The following is a 26,627-nucleotide window of genomic DNA, read 5'->3' as shown; positions in this document are numbered from 1 at the left end:
GTATTAGCTATTTTAGGAACTTCGGCATAACGGCGTTTATTTGCAGTCCCGGTCAAGAGCAGGCCACTCTTGCAGGCCAGCCCGGTCAGCGGCTCGTCGAATGCCTGCCCGTCTTCCTTCTCGTTCTTGTCTAACTCGGCTATTTGGCAGATAAAGATCCCATACAAGGTCTATTATCTTCGCATTTACTTTTTGTACCAGTTGTAGATATGAGGCCTGAGATCTGCTGGTACTCTTGAAAAAATATGGCTGTTGATCGGGATTGCAAATAAAGGCCGTTATGTTGAAGTTCATAAAATGGCTAATACTTTGGGCTCTTCGTGGCGTTCACACCTTTACAGGTTGTGACACTACTCCTTATTTCCGTACAAAAGGAAAGAAGTGTTGCTTCAAAACATGGTTATCACACCCTGAAGTTACGCCAGCTTTGAAAGAAATATCGCAGTCATTAGAAAGTATTCCTGAATAATTCATGGCTATACTGGAAAATGACACCTGCTATCTATCTGACACACAAACAGCACATTTGTAGGTCAACCTGGTACGCAACTATTTGCTACTCAAAATAAATTGGTAACCAGCATCCCACTAACATCGGCAGCATTACACAAACACGCGCTTTGTGTCACATCAAGTGGGCCACTTATGGGGCAATGCCCTTATTTTTGATTATGCTTCTGTGCCATTGCCAGTTTCTTGGGGTTGGAAGTCAGCCAATGACAATTGGACACCGCAATGGTCTGAAGCCAGGGATATATGGCGTAAATAATCATACCTGGACCATTGCGGCTGTAAATAAAAAAGGCTGCGAAAGAATGCGCCGCGCGTGTCGGAAGATGGGTCTACCCTGCACAGTGCAATGCAGCATAATTATGCAAAGGCAGCTGCAAAAACGAAAGGTATAATAGATAGATAGACAGAATACTCTTTATTGGCACACCTCAGTAAAAAATATATAAATCAAGTATGTATTAAGTAGATGAACTACGCCAAACTGTCCCGCCCTTCCATTACTATTTTAATACTACACACATTGAAATAGTAATGGAGGGCGGGACAGTTTGGCGTATTTCATCTCTATATTTCATATTATATATTTAATTTAATTAAGTATATATGGAATATTTTGTTCTGATTTCATACGATTTTTCTTTTCTGTAAGTTTAAAAACATAGGATGAAAATGATAAAGAGGAGTAAATAATTAGCGGAAATACATTTTTATTTATCTCTCTCATCTCATTTATTAAAGTAAGTAAATAAATTTTCTGTCCTTTTTTACGTTTGAAAATGAAGAAAATTATCAAAGTTGTCAGTTTTGGCGCGAGCGGGCCGTTTCGGGCGGCTGTTACGCGCTTTTTGTAATGCATATAGTTCAAAAACTACTCGACGGATTGTCAAGCATTTTATTTTATTTTGTAGATAATATTATCAGGTTTCATTTAAATAAAATAATATGTGACCATGTCATAGAATATTTAGTTGTTATTTTCATTAGAAGGAAAAAAATAAAATAAAAAATCACAATTTTCTTAATATTTGGCCGCCATCTTTAATTTCTTAAAAGGTATATTTTTTTTACAATTACAGGTGTTAATACTAATTGATTGATATATCAATCACTAAAATCGGTGCAGCCGTTCTGTGTCTACAATTTTTGCAACCGCCATTTTGGAAAAGGTCCGCCATCTTGAATTCTGGTGGATGAAATTTGTGTTTCCTCGGATGAAATCATTCAGATTGGTCCCTAGTATCACTGAGCAAAGCGGCTTGCTTTCTGCATTAAGTGCAGCTTTCGACCCAAATATCGCCGTAAGCACTATCACTAACTGGGGTTGAACATTCTATTTATGAAGAGCGCAATTTAATAGCGTTTAATACTCCGGCATTTGGACATGCCGCAAATAGTTATTAAAATTTGAAGTGCATTTAAGAGACAAATTTTCATCTGAGTTGATCATAATACATACTTACCTAATGTAGATTCTGATACTTGAAATCAGTAGTAGTAATCAGTAGTTACGTTTTTTATAACACTATACTTAACTTAAGAGAATCTTGAAAATTGTAATCAATTCAGTCAATGTAATCCTTGTGCGGGTATTAAGTTAACCTTGAGTAGAATGAAGAAGATGTTACTCGTGAATTTGGCTCGTACCGCAGTTAGGATTTACCTTAGGTAGGTATAAGAGATGGAAAAACAAATCAATACCTACTTAAAAATAAATAAAATTACTAATATTTTCTTATTAAACTTAATTAACATCACCAGATCATCAATTTCCTAATAGTGTTTGCGTGGGTTTTCCGTAGAAACCTTCTACACTTATACATATTTACCCTTTACCCTTTTCTGTTTTACACTGGTAATTCCATTGACGAATACCAAGAAACGTATTATTTATGCTTTTGCCACAATCCTTAGTTAAGCTTTAGTATCTGATTAAACCTTTGTATCTGAATTAACATGGGAAGTAAACAACCCCAAGTTCTATTTTAATTACTGGAGTTGCCATGTTAACGAAGATACAGGCATACCTAGAAGGGTCAGTTCAAGTCAAGCAGGATCACAAAAGGTTTCGCTGTAATTCTTACCGCTTGACGAGAGAGTTGATTCGAGCTATCCAGTATTAATTGCAACCTTAATGTATTGTATTTAAGGATTACACTTACGTTGGTGTACGACGCGAATTACACAAGAGATGACAATAACAGTCCTAGTCCCAATATTTGCATGGTTTGCCGCGGACTTGCTTCATTACGTTACGTAGCTACTGACCAAAAAGGTTAATGATGTACATATGTACATAATTGTGTATGTATGTATGTGTGTTCGTATATACGAATACATCAATACACATTTTCACTAGTCAGGCAACAGAATACATGAAAATAAATGTCTCTGATATAATGTAGGTATATACTATACAGTGTGTAAATCCAATACGGGCGAATATTTAAACGGTGGTTAGCATAGGACCTAAAAAGTATATTGAGATAGATTTTACTTAGAAATGCATTGAAAATTATAACCATACAAAATAATTCGGCCCGCAATGTAATACACCACACACGTTACGGGATACGAGCTTTTTAAAGTAACTGTCAACGCTTGTTGGCAGTTACTATGAAAAGCTCGTATCTCGTAATGTCATTATCATCTTGTTTCTTAATGTTTACAGTACATTGCTGCTCGGTACATGTGTAAAAAATTTATCACGGGGTCATAATTAAGTGTAACTTAAAAAAACATCTTAATTAATGATAAGACGGGTAAATTCTATATCTGGTTTAATTTATTGCCCGTATTTGACTTACACACTGTATATTTATATATAATATTCTATTCAGGGGACTCTCGCGCAGGTATCTTTCTCGCGCAAATGATTGCCATCGCTATACAGCGCGGGAATGCTGCTTGCGTGATGGGCACCTTGCCGAGGGGCCTAGGCTTAGAAGGTAGGTTTTAGGGATTTTTATTTTCTTGTTAGGTTTAGTTTTAGTTATTTTATTTTATAAGGTACTTAAGTATTAAGTTTATATTATTTACGTTAAATAAACACGTTTTATTAGAATACATATAAGTTTAGATACCGTGCATGCGTATACCCGGTAAGGGATAGGTATCTTTTGACAAGTTACCTACTTTTTACCTACGCCACATGCAAAGTAAAGTCCGTTTTCGTCCGTTTTTTTATTTATTTATTATCTGCCGGTACGTTATAACGCGTTATATTGTTACACGAAAGTAAGCACCACTTTTACAGTAGTATATTGTACTGGTCAGTGTAGGTAAATTGCACTAGACCGAGCGCTGGTTTTTTTCTTGAGCCAAATAAATAAAAAAGTTTTGTAGTGAAATATTGTGTTAGGTATTCACATCAAATACATTTATTTTTAATAGCTTTAAAATTATAAAATATTGCGGAACACAATGTACTAACTAAATGTAGTATGTTTAATATGCTTTCATTTGATATCCCACACGTGTATATGCAATGCATAGTTTGGGTGCAATATGCAGTATTCAAAACGAGGCGGGAGCCATTTTGATGACGACTACGTTGTAATATTTTAATGTTATTGTGACAAACAGTATAAGTTAAAATTATTGTTTTACTGTGAAAAGTTTAGCTTTAATTAATTACTAAATACTTGAATAACAGACCACTGTTATTACAGTTTTCATTTATTTATTGGGCTGTAATGTTTTTTGCACTAAATTGCCTCTCTCCTTTTCTTTCTTAATAACCTCTAGCCGCCCAGAGACCTATAAAAAGGTCTCCTGTTCCATTCTAATTTGAACTTTGTGTTGACAAAATAAAACTTTATTTTGCTTGGCAAGGTTTGACGTATGGGCTAGAGGTTATTATGACATTATCAGGCCAATCTTTCCGGACTAGCTACGTCAAGATCGTGTCACCATTTGCAACTAAGAATATGAAACAGCATTATGAATATTATTATAGAAAAACATAGAACTGTTCCTAAAATTCTTAAAGTCAAATATACTTCGTCTTTATTCTCTTTCATAGAAAATGTACTCCAGTTTCATTTTACCAAAGATACAAGCCCATAACAATTAAATGAACCAAACAAAGTTTCGTAAACAAAACATTTAGATACGAAATAACGTTACCGCTAATTCAGTTTGATGTTTTCTCGTTACGAGAAGGATGCATTGGTCTAGAGGGAGCACTGAGGCCTTTCGTGAACAGTACACATAATATGTGAAGCTTCTGAAAATAAACAACAGTAATAGAGGCTAATTCAAACTCACATCGTGACATCAAAATGATATCTAGATGATATCAGTCGCGCGTGTATTTCGCTCGAATTGTCCGTACGTGTATTGGCACGAGCGAGACGCACGGGCGAATGACATCATTTAGATGTCATAGTGTAAGTTAGAATTTTAGAATGGACCCCATGGGCTACATAGGTACGTATATTAAGAGTCACACGGACCCAAATAAGCCGCTCCGATACAATTGAAGTTACGCTCTCATTTTGAAATGAAATGGAGGCAAATCCCAACTTACATTACATTACAGATGAACATACAGTATACACATACATATTTATTATGTCAATATCTTAACGCTCCTTATTGCTTCGCCGTAGTCGGGTAATATGTCGCTTGTCACTGGTGTGAAGTGGTGTGACCTACGTGAAAAGTTAACAACACTCCGTCCTGTAATTAACAGGCACGCAACGAGATTCTCTTAAAGAGGCAACACTTATGAAAGTTCTGAAGTTCGTCATCTATTTATAGGGTCTTCACATGCCACAATGTAGATTACGTAATGATTCTCAACATAACACAACGTAAGTATAACTAAGGAAGTGAGGTTAGGTGTGTTTCTTCAATTTAACTTTGAGCCTCCTTAACATTTTTCACGCTCTGTTTACCTACCGCAAATAAGTTTAAAATTATTTTTGTTTGTGAGAGAGATACTCGTGCTGATAAGGGACAATACTTTTTATTTTTCCCCTATCAGTTATTAAATACTGGCCTATTTTAAGCAAGTTTCACATAAAAATAAGGAAATGGAAAAACAAATATACCAACTCTGAACATCTTTCATAATATAAGAACCAAACAATACGGACAAGTACCTACGAGCGAAATGCACGGCTAGGGTTTGCAATCCGGATCCGGAATGTATGAAATTATCCGGATCTGGGTCCGGATCCGCGGATCTTCCCATATATTTCGCATCCGTCGTGCAAACCCTATGCATCATCATATACAGGCTGTTTTCTGTAACAGGAGCAATAAATTAAACTGTAGGTTGTACTCCTCAAACTGACCAACATTTGTTCAGCAACTTTTAAAAATAACTTATGTTTTGATGTTTATTACACTTTAAAGTTTATTCTAAGATGCAATGTAAGTATTGCAAATTTTGTTATGTTTAAAGCGTGAGAAGCATGTATGTCAATAAATATTTCTATTTCTGTTTCTAATGTATATAAGTACGTGCCAATCATTGAAGCATTGAAGGCTGATTTGATATAGAATATTTTTGCGACGTCGGGTTCTCTGACGGTTCTCAGTTGTAAATTGTAGAACGGAACCCAAAGGCGGTTATCGCGCAGACGCCGCGTACGGTTGTGGCACCAGTATGAAGACCCCCAGAGCGTTGGGATTTGTTAGCATGAAATTTACTTTGCCGTATCTGGGTCATTCTAAAAATGATATAACAGTGTGTCACTTCGCTGGGCAGAAGTTATCGCTTTACATGTTGACATTTTAAAACGCAATTCTTGCAGCGTTTGCAACTTGATAATGCACTATTTACTGAGATTAACATAGTATCAGTTCCGTAAAAGACAGTCTCTGTTTGTTTTCAGATATTTTACAACCTTATAAGTCTTACTTGGCTGATTGTAATACTTAAATAAATATCTTTAAATAAAAAGAAAGTCAAAATAGATTTGAAAAGCTAAATAGTTTGGTTTACCAAAATGCAAAAAAAAAAACATTTCTAACATAATGGTAGTCGGTACACTGAAAAGACGATTGAAGTGCTTCGTATAGAAAATAATTACAACACTTCCGTATACGACTTCAATGCTAGCCAATGTCATCATTCCTAATGATATGCTTTAGTACAATTCACCACCATAGGTAATTTAATCAGACAAGGCAGCTACACGTCCTGTCCACTATTTTTTATAACGAATTCACCTAATTTTTACCCGACTTCCAAACAGGAGGACGTTAGACTTATATCGACCTAGATATGAACCGTGATTAAATACCTTTTGTATTGTTTGCTCGAAAAAAATACAAAAGGTAATCACGGTTCATATCCCGGTCGATATAAGTCTAGTTAAACTAACCGTGAATCATTCAAAACTGTTATAGAATGACGTTATATTTATATGTTTAGAGTTTAAAATAATACCTAAAAGATTTTTTTCAAATTGATTGAAAGCGCGCTGTGAAACAATTGAATTTATCTATAGAAAACCGTCCTATTGTTAAAGTATACCAAGAAAGAATACTTCCATCTGCTGAAATTGCTCAACTTGTAACTTAACTCAGCGCCCAATTTCGGACGCTCAAGCGAACCGGCTTTTGTCACAATATCGTGCCGCATTGCGCATCGCGAGACTAGAATTTTTTTAGGCTCAATATATTTTGAAAGTTGAATACATACACGAACTTCGCAATCTTTTTACGGACTTTCGTGCATGGTACTTAATGAAAAATATTTCGTAAGAATAAAATACTACCTATACCTTTAGTATATCTATAAAACACAATAAAGAATATGAAAAATATACCTACTAAAATAACCAGAACTGAAAAATCATGATGATTTTGTCAACTTTCATTTTGACTACTATTCTTTGAGTTACTTAATGTAAATTATGTACCTACATCACATGTAAATATTGACCTTAAATAGTATTTAAATAATTAAAAGGCATATTACATTTCATAGATACACTGCTACGTGATAGAATAGGAACATAAACATGTTTTCTTTTAAGATATTTTATGTTTACGTGAGTAAGCCCCATTTGTGGGGGAACAATTTTATGTAGGTATACCTATACGCTATGCAATCTCGTGATAGGTGTTGTATAACCGTCGGGAAACTACGAGTATGATATTTTTATTATAACATGCGTTCTATAAATTGTGTTAAGTATAACTAGCTTTCACCGTTACGCGTCTAAGCTGTACAATGCGTTGTATATTAGGTATAGAATGACGCTAGACTAGTTAAGTACCTATATCGTACGTTCTTGCACATTAAATTAGATAGACTACACACACAGTTTTTTCATTAAACTTACCTTATATAAAACTAAATTCACCGGTGCGTACCTACACCAATAGCAACTTCACATTGCCGCAAACATCTGCTGGATAGGTACCTACTTTACAAGTTACAAACAGAACTTATCTCACACTTCTGAAAACAGAGCAACTTTAAAATTTCAACTTGAATCAGGTATACTTTACAGTAAACCACAGTAGTAATAATATAATCAGTATTTGAATTAAGTACACTATTTATATCCGCATAGGTACTAAAACAATTTGAAATTCTGAATATCCTAAGCATAGTAGGTAATTGTGATTTTTCCGGATACAAGAAAATTCAGTCAATACAATATATTTCCATTCTATCATCCTAACGGTCCATAAAATGACTAAATTCAATGATCAAAAAAGTCTCCAATTTCATTTGTCACATATTTTAATATAAAACTAGGTATTAATAATATGTATTAGGCAGTAACACTATTCCGACTGCGATCATATTGGCCCGTATTACTGATGTAACAATGTCTATTGCAACACCATGTCGTTACTCTGCAATGCCTTCGAAGTAACTTTTCATTGTTGATACCAGATTTTCAAAGATATTATACTTAGAAGTTGCACGTGTATTTGATTGATTTTATTGAACCAGGGGCTAGTACCTAAGTCAAATGTTTGCTGTTCATTTATCGATATTTTAAGTGAAATCTCTTTCATTGAAGTTTGCCCTTGTTTATTTATACGTACCTAGTTTCATTTCGTTTAATGTAGCTCTATTTAACTCTTCATATTTTGCTTTGCATTGTCATTTAATATGGACCGATATAAAATTATAGATCGGTATAACAAGTAATAGGAGGCCAGAAAACCGTGCGTGCGTTTCCATCGTACTTGCCCGTACATGTATTGGCGCGAGACATCATTTAGATATCAGTTTGATGTCTATCGGCCCAGTTCGAACAAATGCAAGATGTCACAGCAATACGATACCGATCTGTCAGTGTTAACCCTTAATCAAATACCGGGAAATTATTTCCCACTTCCTTCTAATTTACGATATATTTTTTATCTTTTTAATGACAGCACTCAGCGATACCAACCATACAGATTTAAAATCTTAGTAACATTTTGAATTTGAAAAATGGCAACACTTTTCTAATGGCCGCCATTTGTGACCATACGTCAAAGTCAATGTCAGTTGTCGTGATTTTTTTTTGCAATATCAACAGTTTTTTTAGTATTTTTTACGTTAAGTGCGAAAAAAAATCTTGTAAGTGCATACACTGAATACTATCATAAACTAGACTTATTTTCCCTATGTTTTATTTGAAAAAAATTGTGACAAGATTTTAAGGTTTTAGTAAGTGGGAAATTATTTCCCATTGTTTGTTCCGATTTACAAAAAATTGGTAGGTTTTGTCAAGTGGGAAATTATTTCCCAGTGTTTGTTCTCCACCTACTTAAATTTTAATTTGTTTCCATATATAAAAATATATGCCCGTTTGTCTGTTACACAAAAAAATCTGTGCCCTTTTTTGTTTTATTTTTTTTATTTTTTTATTTGAATTTCTTTTTATTTATTTCTTTGATTATCTTTTTATTTGTTTCATTTATTTTATTTTTATTTATTTCTAGTAAAGAGAAATGGAATTATAATCTTTCATTTGTATTCCCAACTTCTTGTAATAAGATAATAAATCGTCCTATTACTGCAAATACCTGTTAAGTGACTTTATGACGAAAGTGGTTTTATTAGACCATTAGAATTAATTTTTCAAGCTCTACAAACTGGTAAAACCCATTTTTTGATACTACCTTTCGTTCCGAAGATAGCTCGAGCGTAAGGCAACTTATTGATGATTTGGTAGCATTATGTACTGGAAGAAATTGAAATGTGTATCATAGCACAATGATTCATGTGTTCTCCTCCAAGTAAAAACTGTAACCAGGTTTTAATGTGTTTTTGCATACTCATTTTATGAAATTATATCCGTGGTATATTCTAAAAGTATCTTCTATGTATACATATTTGGTATTTGCGTAAAAGATTATCCAGCTAATTATTTATTTTATGCCAAGCTAAATATACTAAACATCTTTATATTGTTTTGTCTGAAGATCTACGTATTCATTAAGCTGCAATATCATTCAGCCAAAAAAATGTACAACGGCTTAGTAGGGTTTGCATGTAACTTTATTGCAATGTTAACATGTAGTTGTACAGGCAGAATGAACTAAGTGCGCTTAATACTAGCTTCGCACCGTAGCTAACTTCACTCAGTTGCGACTCACGCGCCGATGTAACGTTTGATGCTCTGATAATTGTTGTGAATAATTTGTTTAGAATCCTAAGTTAATGACACTGTGTAATAAAAATGAGTGCCAGGAGTAGAAGACTCGTTAGAATGGCCACGAAAGACAAGGATGGAAACCGTAAGTAATATTATTTAATTATGGCCTAAATTTAAATTTGAGGTTAGTATGTGTGTATTTTCGAGACGTTTATGCCGGTGAATGAATATTTTTAACTGTTGTATATATATACTATAGATTCTAATAAAGAATAGACTTGCATAGTTCTGCAAAGAGGATATACCTGGGATGTAGGCAGGTACAAGGTCATTCAAATATCCAAGGCGCTCGCTGCGTGCCGTGCCGGCCGGTTGACTATGTAAGTAGGTAGGTACCTACTTCTGTGTTTATATGCAAACCCCGAGTGTCTTTACCTAATATTTATATATCAATTTATTTATGTATATAATTTGCCTGTATCTGACTAATTTAATTTACGGTATTTCTTGAGTATTTGGGCATGCCGGCCGGTGGATACTTGGAATAATTATGCACTACACTGTAAGTGTGAAAAATTTTAGTCAACGTATTTTTGGCCACTTGTATTAAATTAATCTGTACGTTTATTTTTCAGCTGACGATCAGCCGCTTCCCGCAAGTGCACGCGCTGTACATCAAGTACTGCGGCACGGTAAGTTACTGCTGCGTATAAATACTGTTCACATACTTACCTAATTATTGTTTAGTAGCCGTAACTGACTTGTATAATCTACAAATTTTATATAACGACTCAACGACCTAATTATTTTTAACTTTTACATTTTCTAAGCATAACGCGAGGTCTACAGCTCACAGAGCCACTAGTAGGTATATCTATAATAATAAATTGTCAGGGTATTTTTTTGCAGATAAACACGAGCAGGAGTACGAACAACGCCAGGCTTCAGATCTCGACGAGTCACAAGAACGTATAGCTGATCAGATGCAGCAGATATTTAATGATAATATTTTTCTCGATGATAGCACGCCAGAGTCGGAGCAAGAGCTACCACGGACTAAAATAACATTGCCTGCAAGGCGAATCTCGGAAACGACATCAGAGTCAGAGTCGTCATTATTCGGCGGCGACTTTTCTGATAACGATCCTACGTACCATCCAGACGAAGAGGACCAGCAGCGGTCTCCTGGCAACCACAGCGATGATGATGGTGGTTTAATTACGTTGCAGGACTTATTAGGCCCCAATGCTAAGGAAAACATTGAATCTTTTACTATATCACCAGAGCCAGACACCATTCACCAATATGAAGAGATAAATAATGACACAGTCTCTGACATTGCTACTCTAATATTATCAGATGTGTTAGAGTTGGTTTGGGCAGAAGTGAAAACATTAAGCCGTTGGCGAACTGCCGATCCGAGCAATTGGAAAAAAAATGTCGCAAAAAAGAGACGTGCGGAAGGGTTGTCGTATACAACTAATAACCAAATAAGAGCCCCCAAAGTCCCTAAGACAGTTGATTGTACAAAATGCTTATTCAAATGTACAGATACATTCACCGAACAAGACCGAGCGAAAATTTGTAGAACCTACTGGCATTTGGACTTTGTAAGCAAAAAAAACTTTATACTGGCTCGTATTACAGTCCAGCCACCAAAGAAAATCCTGGTAGAGAGAAAACGACCAGCTAGACCTTACACTACAAAGTGTTATTTTGATTTAGGCACAGAGAAGCGACAAGTTTGTCAGAAATTCTTTTGCTCTGCTTTAGGCATCTCAAGTGCAACACTCAGTGACGCTGTTAAAAACCGAGATGAACTTGGATTTTACTCCGGTGCTGATGGACGAGGACATCATGTTCCGCCAAATAAAACTCCCCCAGAAAAGGTGCAAGAAGTACTTGACCACATTTCTTCCTTTCCTACAATGGAGGGACATTATATTCGTAAAAAATCTAAACGTAAATATTTGGAAAGCACACTTTCAGTGAATAAAATGCATGAACTTTATTTGCTAGAGTATGAAAACAACAATCCTGTGTCTGCAATAACTTATCGCAGAATTTTCTCGACTCAGTTCAACTTGAGTTTCTTTGTCCCAAAAAAAGACCAGTGTCAGGCATGTAACAAGTACACCTCAGCACAAGATAAAGATAAAGCTGATCTGGAAACGACCTATAGCGAGCACATACAAAGAAAAGTTGCATGCGAGGCTGAAAAAGAAAGAGACAAACAAAGAGCAGGGACCGATCCAACCTTTTTATCTGTGTCTTTTGATTTGCAAGCTATATTACAAATACCATGTTCAAAAGTTGGCTTGCTTTATTACGTGCGTAAACTGACCGTATACAATTTGACCGTGTATGAGAGTGCCTTACCCAACAATGCCTTTTGCTTTTCCTGGTCCGAAGTACATGGCAAAAAGGGAAGCGCGGAGATTGGTACAATTTTATACCATTACTTGTCAAATTGTATCTCCACGAACGTAACAAGTGTGTCTTTGTTCTCCGACACCTGCGGTGGTCAAAATCGTAACCAAAACGTTGCGGCTATATTACTTTGGGCTGTTAACGAAATCGATCATCTTCAAGTCATTGAACAGAAATTTCTTGAGTCGGGGCATTCTTACATGGAAGCCGATTCAATGCACAGCAGTATTGAAAGTTCTAAGAAAAACAAGGACGTATTCTCTATGACAGATTGGAAAAACATTTTTAAGAATGCTAGATCGAAAGGAGTGTACAATGTTGGCAAAAAAAAGGTAAAAAAAGATCCCTATAATGTTAAAGAATTTAAATACAACGAGTTTTACGACCTAAAACGTCTAGCTGAAGCTATATTGAAAAATAAAAGCAAGGACTGCAATGGGAATAAAGTCCTCTGGCTAAAGATCAAAAAAATGAAATACGTCAAAGGCGACTCAAAAATATACTTCAACTACGACTCATCTGAAGATTATTTGAACTTTGATACCAAGGCGACGGCGACCCCCCAATCTGGCTCTCGGTACAGGACAAGGAACCAAAACAAGTCGAATCCTGGCTCTGTGGAACCACCTCCGACTCCTGAAGCATTTCTTAGTCACGGTTTAAAAAAAATGTACGATAAACCCTTGACGATCTCTGCAGCAAAGAAAAAGGATTTACTCAGTCTTTGCGATAAAGGCGTCATTCCTGAAGAGTATCATGGTTGGTTTCGCTCGCTTAACTGTGACAATGATGTTATTGACCGAGTTCCGGATGTTGCAGCATCAGAATCCAGCAGTGATGAAGACGATTGTTAACTTTCTAGCATTTTTGATGAATAAATAACCATAATACGTTGATAAAATTTCAGTTTTTTCATTTCAAATACCAACAAATTGTAACTAAGTGCTAACAACTACTTTCTTTAGTGAAAACACTGAAATCAGTAATATTCATTAAAATTATTGAGACTTAAATAAGAAATTCCAATATTTTATACAGCTAAAACCTCTTATACTTTGATCGATTATCAGTTAAATCGAAAAAACACGAAAACCTATAGGTATTTACTACTATTTTGTGGCTGGTAGATATATTTTTTGTAATTTAAAGCTGAGTTAAATAGGTATACAGGCATAAATGCTTTCCTGGGGGATATATAGCAAAGTGTATTTCTACAGGCAAAACATACCAAGTGCGCGACTATTTAATTTTAATCCTGTTTTTATCGGCAATTAGACACAACCTGGATTATTTGCATGGTAAGTAGTAAACTAGATAAAATTATGCTTAGGAATTTATAAATACAGTGTAAATTTGTTCATATTTTTACATAGAAAATAACATCCAAACATTCAAACGTCATTATCTCGAAACACGATTTTTGCACTTAGTAGGTATTTGCAGTAATAGGACGAAATACATAATAACAATCTTTCATTTAATTTCATTTCATTTTTTTACTGTTACTAAAAATCATACTTGAATTCCAAGCAAAGCCGAGGGGGAGCTACTAACTAGTAAAAAGTTCGTAACCGTATCGGACAATGGGAAACTATTTCCCACTTCATTCAATATTTTGCTATTCCGTAACGGATAACGGGAAATTATTTCCCACCGCAAAACCCCCCTTTCCCCCCCACAAAAAAAATATACATATTTTTTCGTAATCTACGCACCCAAATTACCTAAAAACCATTCTTAGTTTTCAAAAATCTCATAAAAAGTGTTCCGTTTGATTAAGGGTTAAAAGTGACATTTCTTCAAACTTTGGCACTGACTAGGCCGTAAGTGTCGCTCCAATTGGCCTCTAGGTTGTTATATGATCTAAGGAGTAAGGATCCACTTTGAAACGTTTTTCCTATATTTAGCTGTTTTAAATAGCGTCGTCTAGCGCTTGATTTAAATATGTTTTCAAAACTAGAGCAGCACGGCTACCACGAGTTGGCGATTGACATTTACGCTCGATCGCGTTCCCTCTCTATTGCACCCTCATTGCACCAATACATCATTGCGAGCGAGCGATATGGATTTATGGACTGCGATCGAGTTTACGCAGTCACTAACGTAAACCTCAAGTGTCAACTCGTGGTACGGCTATAGGATAGGTAACTATTTTCTAAAATAAACTTCAGTAAAGGCTCGTTTAAAATAAGATAAGATAAAAGATTTTAGTTTATTCAAGTAGGCATAATTACAATGCGCTTATGAACGTCAAATAAAGCTAGGTAGACCGGCTCCAACCCTACACCTCTGCCCCGACTAGATTTAAATCCACCCTCAATTGAAGGAGGGTATCCCAATATGGGACCGGCAACAAACTCGGCGGGACACATCTTTTCAAAAAAAATTACATCTTATAATTAACATGCATTACGAGAAAATAAGGAATAAAAACAATTAAAATTAAAATTTGTTTCAGTTCATTTATTTCAGTTCCTATTAGATAAGATTTTTTATGTTGATTGGATATTTCATCTGAATTGATTTTGCATGTGGATGCTGCTTGTGTATTATTACGCCGGATTAGGTGCCGAGGTTTCACTCAGTTAATTTAACGGTAGTTGGTGTTGATAGTACTTGATGAATGATGATCGATTGCGCTAATTGTTAATTAGAGAGACGCTGTATTTAAACCGACACGCCAGTTCGTCAATTGTTGCACAACTTTACTGAAAGCCAATTGCAACCGACCCTGATTGTGCCAAAATAGGTTTGATCAACTATACTCTTATGTAATACGTGAAAACTACGTATTAAATAATCTACGCCTATGAAATATCTTATAACATACATCTCTTAATTTTTTAAGTATTTTGTGGTGGAAAAAATAATATTGAAGAAACAGCAAAAGCTCACGTGTAGTTTTTGCTTTTACAAAAGAAGCGTATGATTAAAAACAAAACTTTGATGCAAACCCGCGGATGTACAAAAAGATCATTGATATGCATTTCTTTGATAAGAGTTACAATAATATAATATTCTTAATTTCTAAACTTTACATAGTCATTTATTCCTATACTAATATTAGGGGCACAATACAAATTTTCCATAGTACAAATCATTTTTTGCCGCCGCTAACGAGTACCTATGGTATTGGCCGTATCTTAGTGAGAGCACAACCACATTAATAAACTATCGCTACGTGATTATGGTTAGTACAAGGGTCAGATAAAGAAAATGGTTAGTAATTCTGGAGGGCGGGCGTTTTGATATAAGGTACCTTTTCCCATAGAATATCACATATATAAATATATAATAACTAAAGTGTCATTCAATAGAACTTGCTAACTATGTAAACAAACCGCCATACTAAAATTGACACTGAATCTGGGGGCACGGCAGTGCCCTCGCCAAGTCAAGCGCGAAGCAAACACTGTCGTACCATCCTTTACTGGAACCATTTCGCCGCATTTTCAGGCCCCTATTTGAGAACCTCTGGATAAGACCAGAACGCAGAAATTTTCGTCATCCAGTAAGCTGTTGCAGTTCGATCCGATGATCCTTTTCTCATTATGCAGCCGTGCGATGGCCAAGTCATTATACGTATTACAAATTAAAGATATCTTATTGATACGGTTTTAACACCCCCTGGCACTGATTAAAATAACCGACTTGGTTTCACATTACATCTCAAAACTTTTTTGTAGTGAAAGCGTTGCGAGACTTGCGCCTTTTTACATTAATATTTTTGATGGGATGTCAATTTACTAGTAACTTTTGTTTACATAGTTAGCAAGTTCTATTGAATGACACTTTACGTAATATATGTGTACATTTCAAGAACAAAAAAATCCAAGACATGGGATGTAACAGAAAAAACAGCCAATACCAGGCGTGTCTCACTCCGCGATTTCGTCGCTTTGCTACAGGTAGCTAAAAGTAAGTACATCCGTTCGGCCCCAATTTTGGGGAAAGCCATAAGCCGCGCGTGGCGCTGTCGCCACCTAGCGGCCATATCTGTGCTGATCGTAACAGACGCGTTTTGTTAGAGAGTGAGTTTTCTGTACTTAGTACTATTATTTATTCTGTGCCAATACTAAGTAGTTAAGTAGTTAAATATTCAGCGGCCACTTCGGAATCTTTATCAGAGGCAACACTCACGTAATTGCATTCTTAACATCAGAAACCAGTGCGCCTGCAATATTCTTTTGCTGTCGCAGAAAATGCAATAAAAGTCTATAAAACGTTTAATAAAAGTGCTCACTTATACTATAAGAAATATAAAATATAAAATGATAGTTTTTTTTCAGCCTTTAGGAAATTGACATAATCTCTACCTATTGTGACCGAGATTTTCTACATTTAAAGCAACACTTGTAATAATACAATCATCTAAATACCTACGTGTAAGCGTTTAGCCGATTCCATTGCACGTAAATCAGTACTGGCGATTCACGCTCAGTATTAGGTAGGTATGTGGTATTATGCACGTGTCTCGTTAAACGCCTACCGCAGCTCCATCGAACTTGCTACTACAAATCCCTGTCTAATAAGGATTTGTTGCCATGTTGCCAAGTACAAAATCCAACCATGTGTATTAAAATTTATTGGATGGTGGATTTATTTATTACAGCCGTCAGCTACATGCTTAACTGTGCAGGCTGATAGACGAAATGAAAATTAGGTAGGTAAATTAAGGATGACTCACGGCTATAGAACGTTATAGGTCCGGGCAGTGGCGTTCAATATTTCGTTTTCTTTAGAAAGCATTACGTGATCGCCCGTCATAGAAAACAAAGTGTCGGACGCCTCGGCCCGGACCCGGACCGTTCTAGTGTAAGTCATTCTTTAGTCAGGGGCGTGTAAGCAAGTGTGACACAATAATATCAAGACAAAAATTTATGCTACTTTGATGTAAATTGATTAACTAAACAATAAATATATAATTGTATGTGTACAACCTTCTATTTTATCCCAGTGCCTATCTAGACATTATACGAGTAAGTACCTACTAAGTTTGTTAGATAAACAACCAGTCAGTCGCTTGGATGTTTTGACAGCCATAAACGATAGGGATCTCTCGAGCAATTTCAGTTAGCCAACTATTGACAGCTGATATTGTACTCTGGTCAATGTTGTTGTGCTAAGTAATGCATAATTAATACGCGATCAGTAACAGCATCGCCAAAGTTTACTTTCATTATTACCTACTTAAATATGTAAGAAACATTTTAACTCCGAAGCTTGAAGTTTTTGTATCAATCTTATATTGACATCGCTCCCACAGTGTCTCGCTCGTACCTACGATATCGTATTTATTTATGGCTAAGTACCTACTTAGCCATAAATAAATAAATAATGACCGCAGAGCTGGCTCATTCCTCGCTCAGCGCATTGGCATTGCCATCCAGCGAGGAAATGCAGCCAGTCTTGTGGGCACACTCCCAAGTGCCAGCGATATAACAGATATTTGTATGTACAAATACAGAAAATAATGTTAATCTTAAAAACTTGTGAATGATTCGTTATTCAATAACGATGACTTCGTTTATTCAAAAATGTAGAATCAAAAACAAAATACACTTTTACTAATTAAAACTAAAACTAGCTTAACCTATGGGGTCTATATACATATATTATACATATAATGGGGTCTATATTATATGTATAATATATGTATAAGTATTAGAAATGTGTGTAAAAATGTAGAATCAAAAACAAAATACACTTTTACTAATTAAAACTAAAACTAGCTTAACCTATGGGGTCTATATTATACATATAATATACATATATTATACATATAATGGGGTCTATATTATATGTATAATATATGTATATTATATGTATAATATAGACCCCATAGGTTAAGCTAGTTTTAGTTTTAATTAGTAAAAGTGTATTTTGTTTTTGATTCTACATTTTTGAATAAACGAAGTCATCGTTATTGAATAACGAATCATTCACAAGTTTTTAAGATTAACATTATTTTCTGTATCAAAAATCGACGAATACGTAATAAACTAACCTGTAAACGGGATTGTCATCTCGATACCAAACAACTAGCAGCAGACTATCGTTCCGCATTGGTGGTCGAGAGTCGCAGGGAAGATCCACTTCGCCACCTACAACCGCTGGCACGGTCACCACCTTGCTCGACATCACGGGTTGTGAGCTTCCAGCTGAAAAAGAAAAAAGGTATCTGAGAAAAAAATGTGGGGTTGCATTGGTTTGTAAGTTTGGCATTTGAGCGTTTTCCAAAAAAAGTGTACATTTCATTCATGTCTTCAAAATATTGACTTCTTGGGCTCATTTTACTCAGAATCATTTGTACATTCACGCCTCATACATAAAAAAATGTGTCCAAAGATTTCCTTTTCAGATCGTCACATTCTTGTATGATTTTTTTTTATTTGTATGAACGACGCACTGGAAAAAAAATTATACAAAATTTTGGGACACATTTTTTCATGTATGAGGCGTGAATGTACAAATGATTCTGAGTAAAATGAGTACGAACATTATTAACGTAGACGAGGATTGCGTTGTGAAAACTGATAACTTTACTATTCACACGCATCAAAATATGCAAAGCAAAGTTAATGTGAAACTAAACACACTAACACCGGAAATAGACCCTATAAACCACATTATAAACATAACATTATCTGACTACGAAAATAGCACTAGCGATAGCCCATACAACGAGAAAGAATTAAAGGACTTAGGAGACAAAATAAACACTATGAAACAGAATCAACCCCTTCTGGACAACTACTCCTCAAATGACATACATCACTACACCGCTATATATTGCCTATGGGGTGTAGTGATCATCGGGATAATTATTTATGCGAGTCGAAAGACGCGCTGCCAGTGGAAGGTCAAAGTAGCACCACCATCGATAATTACGGAACCACAAGGAGTAGCTGATACAGTACGTGTCGCCGGGCAGGGCCAGGCACAGGAGCCGTCCACCGCTCCGCGCACGCGCAGCCCTCGCGGACGCCGCGGGCTGGCGCGTCATTGCAGCGTCAGTGATAGTGATAAGTGCAGTGCAAATGTGAAAAAAGTGGAAAAGTGTGATAAACTTGAAAACATTGAACTGAAGCAAGTGGACAGAACTTGCTCGCCAGTGTTCCGACAAACATCGTTTAGAAATTAATTACTTAGATTTAGAAACATTGTTGATCATCCTTGTATCACTTAAATATCTTAGCAACTCATCCCATCTCATCGTTTGCCCCCGTCAAGATGTTCGGTGCAATGCACCTTAACACGTTTTAAGCCTCGTGCGGCGCGTGCGTCTAGTCAGCAAAAGATGCATCACCTCAATAATTTACAGTAAAACCACTTTTAGTGTACTTTTCGGGACCATCGCGACCGGGTGCATTCGAAATTAACATTCACTATTTTTACTAACATTATAACATTTTAGACTTAACTTATTTAACATTTTAAACTCTAACATTAAACATTGTAATACAATAAACACCTTTTGCTATTACTCTCCGGACGTTTTAACATCACCGCCAACCTGCAACCCGCACATTGGTGCACACAACTACGTTAATAAGTCAATATTTTGAAGACATGAATGAAATGTACACTTATTTTGGAAAACGCTCATTTGCTTTAGGGAAACATTAAGTGTGCAAGTGTGTGGACATACATTATCTCTGTGCGTGCGGTTTGTGTGTACCTATTTATGGCGTTATTCATAAACGCGATACAAGCTACAACCCACAATTAACTATTAATCATTTCAACAATTATCAATTCGTCCTTATTTTTTATATTATGTTTGTTTCCTCAGAATTCTGTCATTTTTAAATTAGTTTAGAAAATATTTTTATTTGTTGATAATTATATCGTCGCCCCCATGCTTAACTAACATATCTGCAGATTTGACAAAATTAAGTTTTTGATGTAAATCTGTACTAAATATGACAATGCACAATGTGACCAATTTTTATACATTTATCTTTTAAGCTTTCAAAGTTACATTTTTACGAATCTGAATTTATACTATTTTCATCCCATGGTAGATATGGGCGGTAGGTATATTTTCCCCAAAGAGGAGACATTTATGAGAAAGGTTTATTTAATGTAAGTATCCTCTAACTTTTTATAAAAGAATCTAAATAGGAAGTAGACATAATACACACTGAATATTTCAAAATGTACGAGTAGCTGCGATATAGTTACTTCCGCATTTCAACCATGACCCGACTGTCAAGTGAAAAGACAGCTGGTTCCATTTGAGGAACGAAATAAGCCCGCAGCTATCAAAATTCTGTCAGTCTGTATTGAACCTAAACGTAACGAAATTTCATATTGTAAGTACAAAATACTGTAAGTAAATGTAAGTCGGTACTGTAAAAGTATTTTTAGAATTCTTTTGACTCCAAGTGCGGGCGTGGAATCTTTATATGTTTTGCTATCAGTAATTTAGTAATTTTTATGTGTAATTTAATGCAATAGAAATTTTAGAACAGGTCAGTAAATAATATATGATACAATCGCTGAGCATTCGGCAACCAAACATAAGTGTGTAATGTTTTAAAATTAACCTCTCTTCACAAACTGAGGAATTACTGTTACATTTTGAATCTTTAAAACAATTTCGTGGTGTTCTTTGTGAAACTCAATGAAACATTATTTTAATCTTATATTACGAAATGAGCATCGACTGAAAAAAACTACACCTTTTAATAAACCGGTACCTACTAATATTCGGCGAACACAATTCGTAAAATTGCTGATTATCGTACCTATTCGTAACCGTTATTGTATTAGTATTCAATTTTAAAGACGAGACGTATTAAACAAAGTAAAAAGTGTTTTTTTATGATATAGAAGGCAAACGAGTAGACGGATCACCTGATGGTAAGCGATTACCGCCGCCCATGGACACCCGCAACACCAGAAGAGTTGCAAGCGCGTTGCCGGCCTTTAAGATGGGAGTACGCTCTTTTCTTGAAGGTTTGAAGGTCGTATCGGTCCGGAAATACCGCAGGCGGCAGTTCATTCCACAGTTTGGCTGTGCGAGGCAGGAAGTTTCTGGAGAAACGCACAGTTGAGAACTGCCAACCATCTAAGTGGTGAAGATAGTAATGTTGTCGCGTAGGGCGATGGCGAAAAGAAGCGGCAGGGATTAATCCGAACAATTAATTCCTCGGAGCACTCCCCGTTATACATGCGATAGAAAATGCAGAGCGAGGTCACATCTCTACGCAGCGCAGCGATTATGTCTATATCGTATAAAAATACTTAGAGTCCTTTCAAGTGTTAACAGTTCGTTTCCTTTAATATTCAAGTTTCTTAATATATTTTAGTCTATAATTTAAGGACCACTGATATAGGACAAAAACCTACCTACGTGTGAATGACATCTTTGTCTCTTAATGGTGAAAAACGTTATACTTGTGTCATTTGAAAACCCTAGCGAGGGCAGTGTTTATCCTCTAAAGCCTTCCTTCGTAAAGTGACACCGGGTAAGGTAAGGACAACCCGTTCCGCCGTCTGTCTTTCTCAACATTTTAAACATCTCTTTTTAAGTATGTATGAGATATATGCTTTGATTTGATTGCACGAAAATATGTAAATTATCATAACATTGTTTTGCTTTGTGATAAATTTTAAAAAAGAATATCAAGTCAAGATCCATAATAAATGACAAATTGATACCATCTGAAAATGCCCAATAGACTTTTATTCATATCGTCCTAGTCCCAAAATAACCAAATGTTAAAAGTAGGTATGTTTCATCACACGTCACGTCAGACTGCCGGAATTAAAGTCGATAATACAGGATAATAATATTCTCGTATGTAGGTAGGTAAATTTACATTCCCAAAATGCTTAGACTTTAAATCGTCGTGGTAAATAGGTTTGAAAAACAGGCACTCTGGGATTCAGGCATTTTCCCACTATTCTATTTTGAGATCTAGGAATTTTGGTAAATGCCTTGATCCATTAACACATTAAGTGCCAGCGCGAGCTACGCGCTACGAGCGTAGCCGATAACACGGAAAAAACGGTATGTAGCGAAAAGCGCCTACGAACAGTGAACTCCCCTAGCGAGTCGCTGGCACTGAATGTGGGCCCGATTCGGATTTTGAAATAGACATCTGTTAGATATCTTTTAGACATCGCCAAGATACGATAACGATATTTTTAAGATCTAACCTGTCAAATTTGACATTTGCGCGATTCTGGAGATACTCTTGAACGATTTCCACAAGATATGACTTAGAGATCCAATTCACATCTAATAGATATCTAACTCTGTCTATCGTAAAAGTGAAATTGGTTGCCCGAATTGCGCTGCAAAAGAGAACCAGTTGAAATCTAATAAACTATAACGTATCTGGAATGGATCTAGTACGTGTCGTCTCTTGTGAATATCTTGAAGTTCGAATACGGCAGTAAGTTGTCAACGTTTACGTAGCGCTACATGCGTAGCTGATTCTAGCGTTTTCCCGCTTTGTAAGTAGAGGACTTTGCCGGCTTTGCGGGGCTTTGCCGTGTGGTGGCCGGCTTTAAAATAGCGCCAACCCTCACATGGGAAAAGGGTGTCGTATGAGGCGACTAAGTCCACAAACGAAGCAAAAAGCTGTTTCGTCACAGGGGAGCTGGCCTCTTAGCATTGGCTTGCAATCCATCTAGGAGAAGGATACCTACTCCAAAATTAAATCCCGGTATGGAGTTACCGTAAGGCGCGCGTAGGGTCCAACCTGAAATAAGCGGCAGATTCCTGCAGCCGACCTGCCTCCACGCGTATTGGCTCGCCTTTCCTGTGGGTTAAGACAGTGAAGCCGAGAGGGTAATGCAGGTGCTGGGCATCCCTGCGTTTCCTTAATTCCGTTCCAGGCGGTGTTAAGTCTGGAGAGGTCATTTGTCTCTCCGATTTGCACCATAAATCGTCTGCAATAGACGCAAAGGCCAATTGAAGTAGAGGAAAGCGACTACGAACAGAGCGCCCGCCGATCGGGTTCCCGGCACTAAACTCAAATGCTATTACGAATAAGTTTTTACAAAGTTCACTCAAAACATACCTAATATTTATATTTATGGTTTCCATGGTATGAATAGAATGGTTATCGGGTATGTAGTGAACACTCTTTCTTATTTCTCTACGGCGTTATTTAAGTTTTACGCTGTCACTTATCCCCAAAAATCAGACAGTTGAAAACCAAATTGTCCCTTTGTAGGATGTAGGTAGGTATGTGCATGTATCCGGACGCACGTACTCGCCACACCTGTCGTCACAAAAACCGCAATTTCTTCACAAGCTCGTGACAGTCGTACCTTACAAAGGGTTGGTAGCCCAATTAACCCTTTAGAGCAAGGCGGGAACGGTTTTGAGATGTGAAAACTTGTGCAGCACTCTTAAACTTCGGTATGGTTAAACTGTTATATATTAATAATATAAATACATAAATATTATGGGACAATCTGACACAAATCGAGCTCTCCACAGTAAGCTAATTTAGCGAATCTCCACAAAAGCTCAATAAGGCGTTGTGGCGAGGCTATTGTGTTGTGGGTACTTACTAGACGACGATTTACAAAATAGACACATATAGATAAATATTTAAATACATAGAAAAAAACCCTAAATATTTGTAATGAGCACACAACTACCAGAATACAGAATACAGATCTTTATTGGTAAAAGCAAATTTTACAGGTCACATTTACAAAAAATATATGTTAGTAGGTACATACATAATATGTTCTTAAATTAATTATTACATATCATTTTTTTAAACAAAAACATTAATTACTAAATGCCTCTACCCGGGACCTCATGCTGTGTAGGCAGGTTCACTATCAACTTTACTAGGAGGCTACCTACTTTAGAAATCAGAAATCAGAAATATTTATTGTGTAAACTGTGTAGGTACAAGAACTATAACTAAGTAAATTTTTTGATGAGTAGGTATCAACCCTTTTCGGGCAAAACTTTTTACATTTCTCGACCAATTGAGTGAATGGTAGGTAATTATCATGGGAAAGTAGTTCAATTAATTACTGTCATTATTCCTGTTTCCACGCATGACTTCTAGAAAAACTCGATTGCTGTTGTAACCACGCCATTATCATATTTAAAACGACGAGGTTACGATAATAACCTCTGCTGCAAGAACTCGTTTTCACAATGTACCGATCTTTTTCAAATATTTACATAGGTACATAAATTAATACATCTATCTATCTAATACCTTCAAACGAGCAATTCTTGTATATTTATTTATATATTTAGGGGATCTCGGAAACGGTTCCAACGATTTCGATGAAAAATCTATCTAGCTAGGTCTTATCCCTGGTAAAATGCGCATTTTTGATTTTTTATATGTTTTCCGAGCTTTACCCGGTCTCCCAGATATTTAATATTATTATACAATCTGTAGGTTTCATTTACTTATTAACTTACAATATAAAACTGACAGGTGTCATTAACGTATTTCCGCAACAAGCTCAATAAGACTCGGGTTGTAGGTACAAGACGATAATATGTTCTTATAATGTTTTCATTTGGTACATTTTTGAAGTGAAAACTTCTTTAGCGGCGCTGTGCACTTTTTGTGATGAGGAAAAATGTTAAACTCGCGACAGGTCACGTGACCGACAGATTAGACAGATTGAAAATTCGTAAGACGGACACGTGACCTGATCGAAAAACTGCCGGCACTCCCGGAGTGCAACCCGTTGTTTTTTTAAGCATCGATCTGTTTTTATGGAATATAATTAAATTCAATGAAAACGACTTAGTTATTACATTCCAGCTGTTAACACTACCAATCTTTATGGTTTTCGGTTTTATCTTTTTTGCTACACACTAACTAACTTACTTTAAAAAGTATACAACGAAAACGCGCACGCCGAGCTAAAGTCGCATATCGCATGTCGCTCAGAAATTAATGAAAAGTAGCTTATGCGTTGTCAAAACACACCCCCAAGTCCATTTAGAAGGTATTATTGATGATGCGAGGCGGGACCGAAGGCAATTTGGAGTTTAATGAAAAATGGAATGTTATGCAACAAAATTACGCGTAGGAATAATAATCGTTTAGAATGTGGGGAATACTTAAATTGAACCATCCTTTTTTTCAAATCGTATTAATTGTTGACGCCCTTTGTAAAACGGGTGACGAATTTCACTTTCGTATCGCGAAAGCAATGCCGGAACGATAGCTAGGCAATTTATAAAGAATGTTGACAGTGACATCGACAGCTGCAGCAGTAACGCTGCAACAGCAACATTTGCCATTCAAATAGGGCCTTAAACTCGTACATCTATCACTGTCGCATTGCGTTGTATTTTAACCCGAGATTTTAACAGGGCGTACACTGTCACGTCAGTAAGGACGCGGTATATGGAATAATAGTTAGAACAAGGTCGCTCGTTCTTATTATTCGTCCAGCCATTTTTATTTCCGCCAGGTAAATAGGACCTGATTTAAATTTACCATGAATCGATTGCCGTTTTATTATTCAATAGAATACCTACGATTCCAGCTTTAGCGCGTCTGATCTATTTTTATCAAAAAAAAAACGGACAATCAAAGTTACGGTTATTGGATTTTTCCTTTACTTGCGCTACATGGCATTGCTTTTTGCCCAATTTCTTGATTATAGGTCCGGGAAGTCCCCTATAGGTTTTGGATTCCCTTGCGAGCGTCAAAATTTGTGCCATAAACGGAGCATAAACGAATTTATCTTTAGATTTCGTTGACTTAAGAAATTTGATTTATTCACTGTTCCAAGGGTATAAGATGGTATAAGCCTGTTTTATCTACCTCGAAAATAACATTATTCTAATAAGTACTACAAGTACTTACTTACCTAAGCCTAAATATGTAAACATGAAAATAGGTGAAAATCGCGATGTACAATTTTGTTTACCTAATATATCACTTAGTATAAAACAAAGTCACTTCCCGCTGTCTGTCTGTCTGTATATGTATGCTTAGTTCTTTGAAAGTACGCAACGGATTTTGATGCGGTTTTTAATAGAAAAAGTGATTCAAGAGGAAGGTTTATGTACAATTTGTTAACCCGTGCGAAGCCGGGGTAGGTTGCTAGTTTAGAATATAAGTGGAACTAAATGAAAACAAGGGAAAAACCATGTTG

The 26,627-nt window shown here is 36.1% G+C and overlaps 1 protein-coding gene across 2 annotated transcripts in view; it reads right to left on the bottom strand.

Annotated features, from left to right (window-relative positions):
- Window positions 1-26,627, bottom strand: part of LOC134662492 (nephrin) — a 127,180-nt gene that overhangs the window by 57,002 nt on the left and 43,551 nt on the right. For both annotated transcript variants that reach the window (XM_063518737.1, XM_063518738.1), the window contains exon 3: window positions 18,514-18,667. In XM_063518737.1, the coding sequence (XP_063374807.1) occupies window positions 18,514-18,667 (154 nt within the window). The remainder of the gene's footprint in view (window positions 1-18,513; window positions 18,668-26,627) is intronic.

The sequence above is a fragment of the Cydia amplana genome, chromosome 3 (assembly GCF_948474715.1).
Source record: "Cydia amplana chromosome 3, ilCydAmpl1.1, whole genome shotgun sequence".
NCBI lineage: Eukaryota > Metazoa > Arthropoda > Insecta > Lepidoptera > Tortricidae > Cydia > Cydia amplana.
The sequence above is the reverse complement of the archived record's forward strand: the minus strand, read 5'-3'. Positions and strand labels throughout refer to the sequence as shown.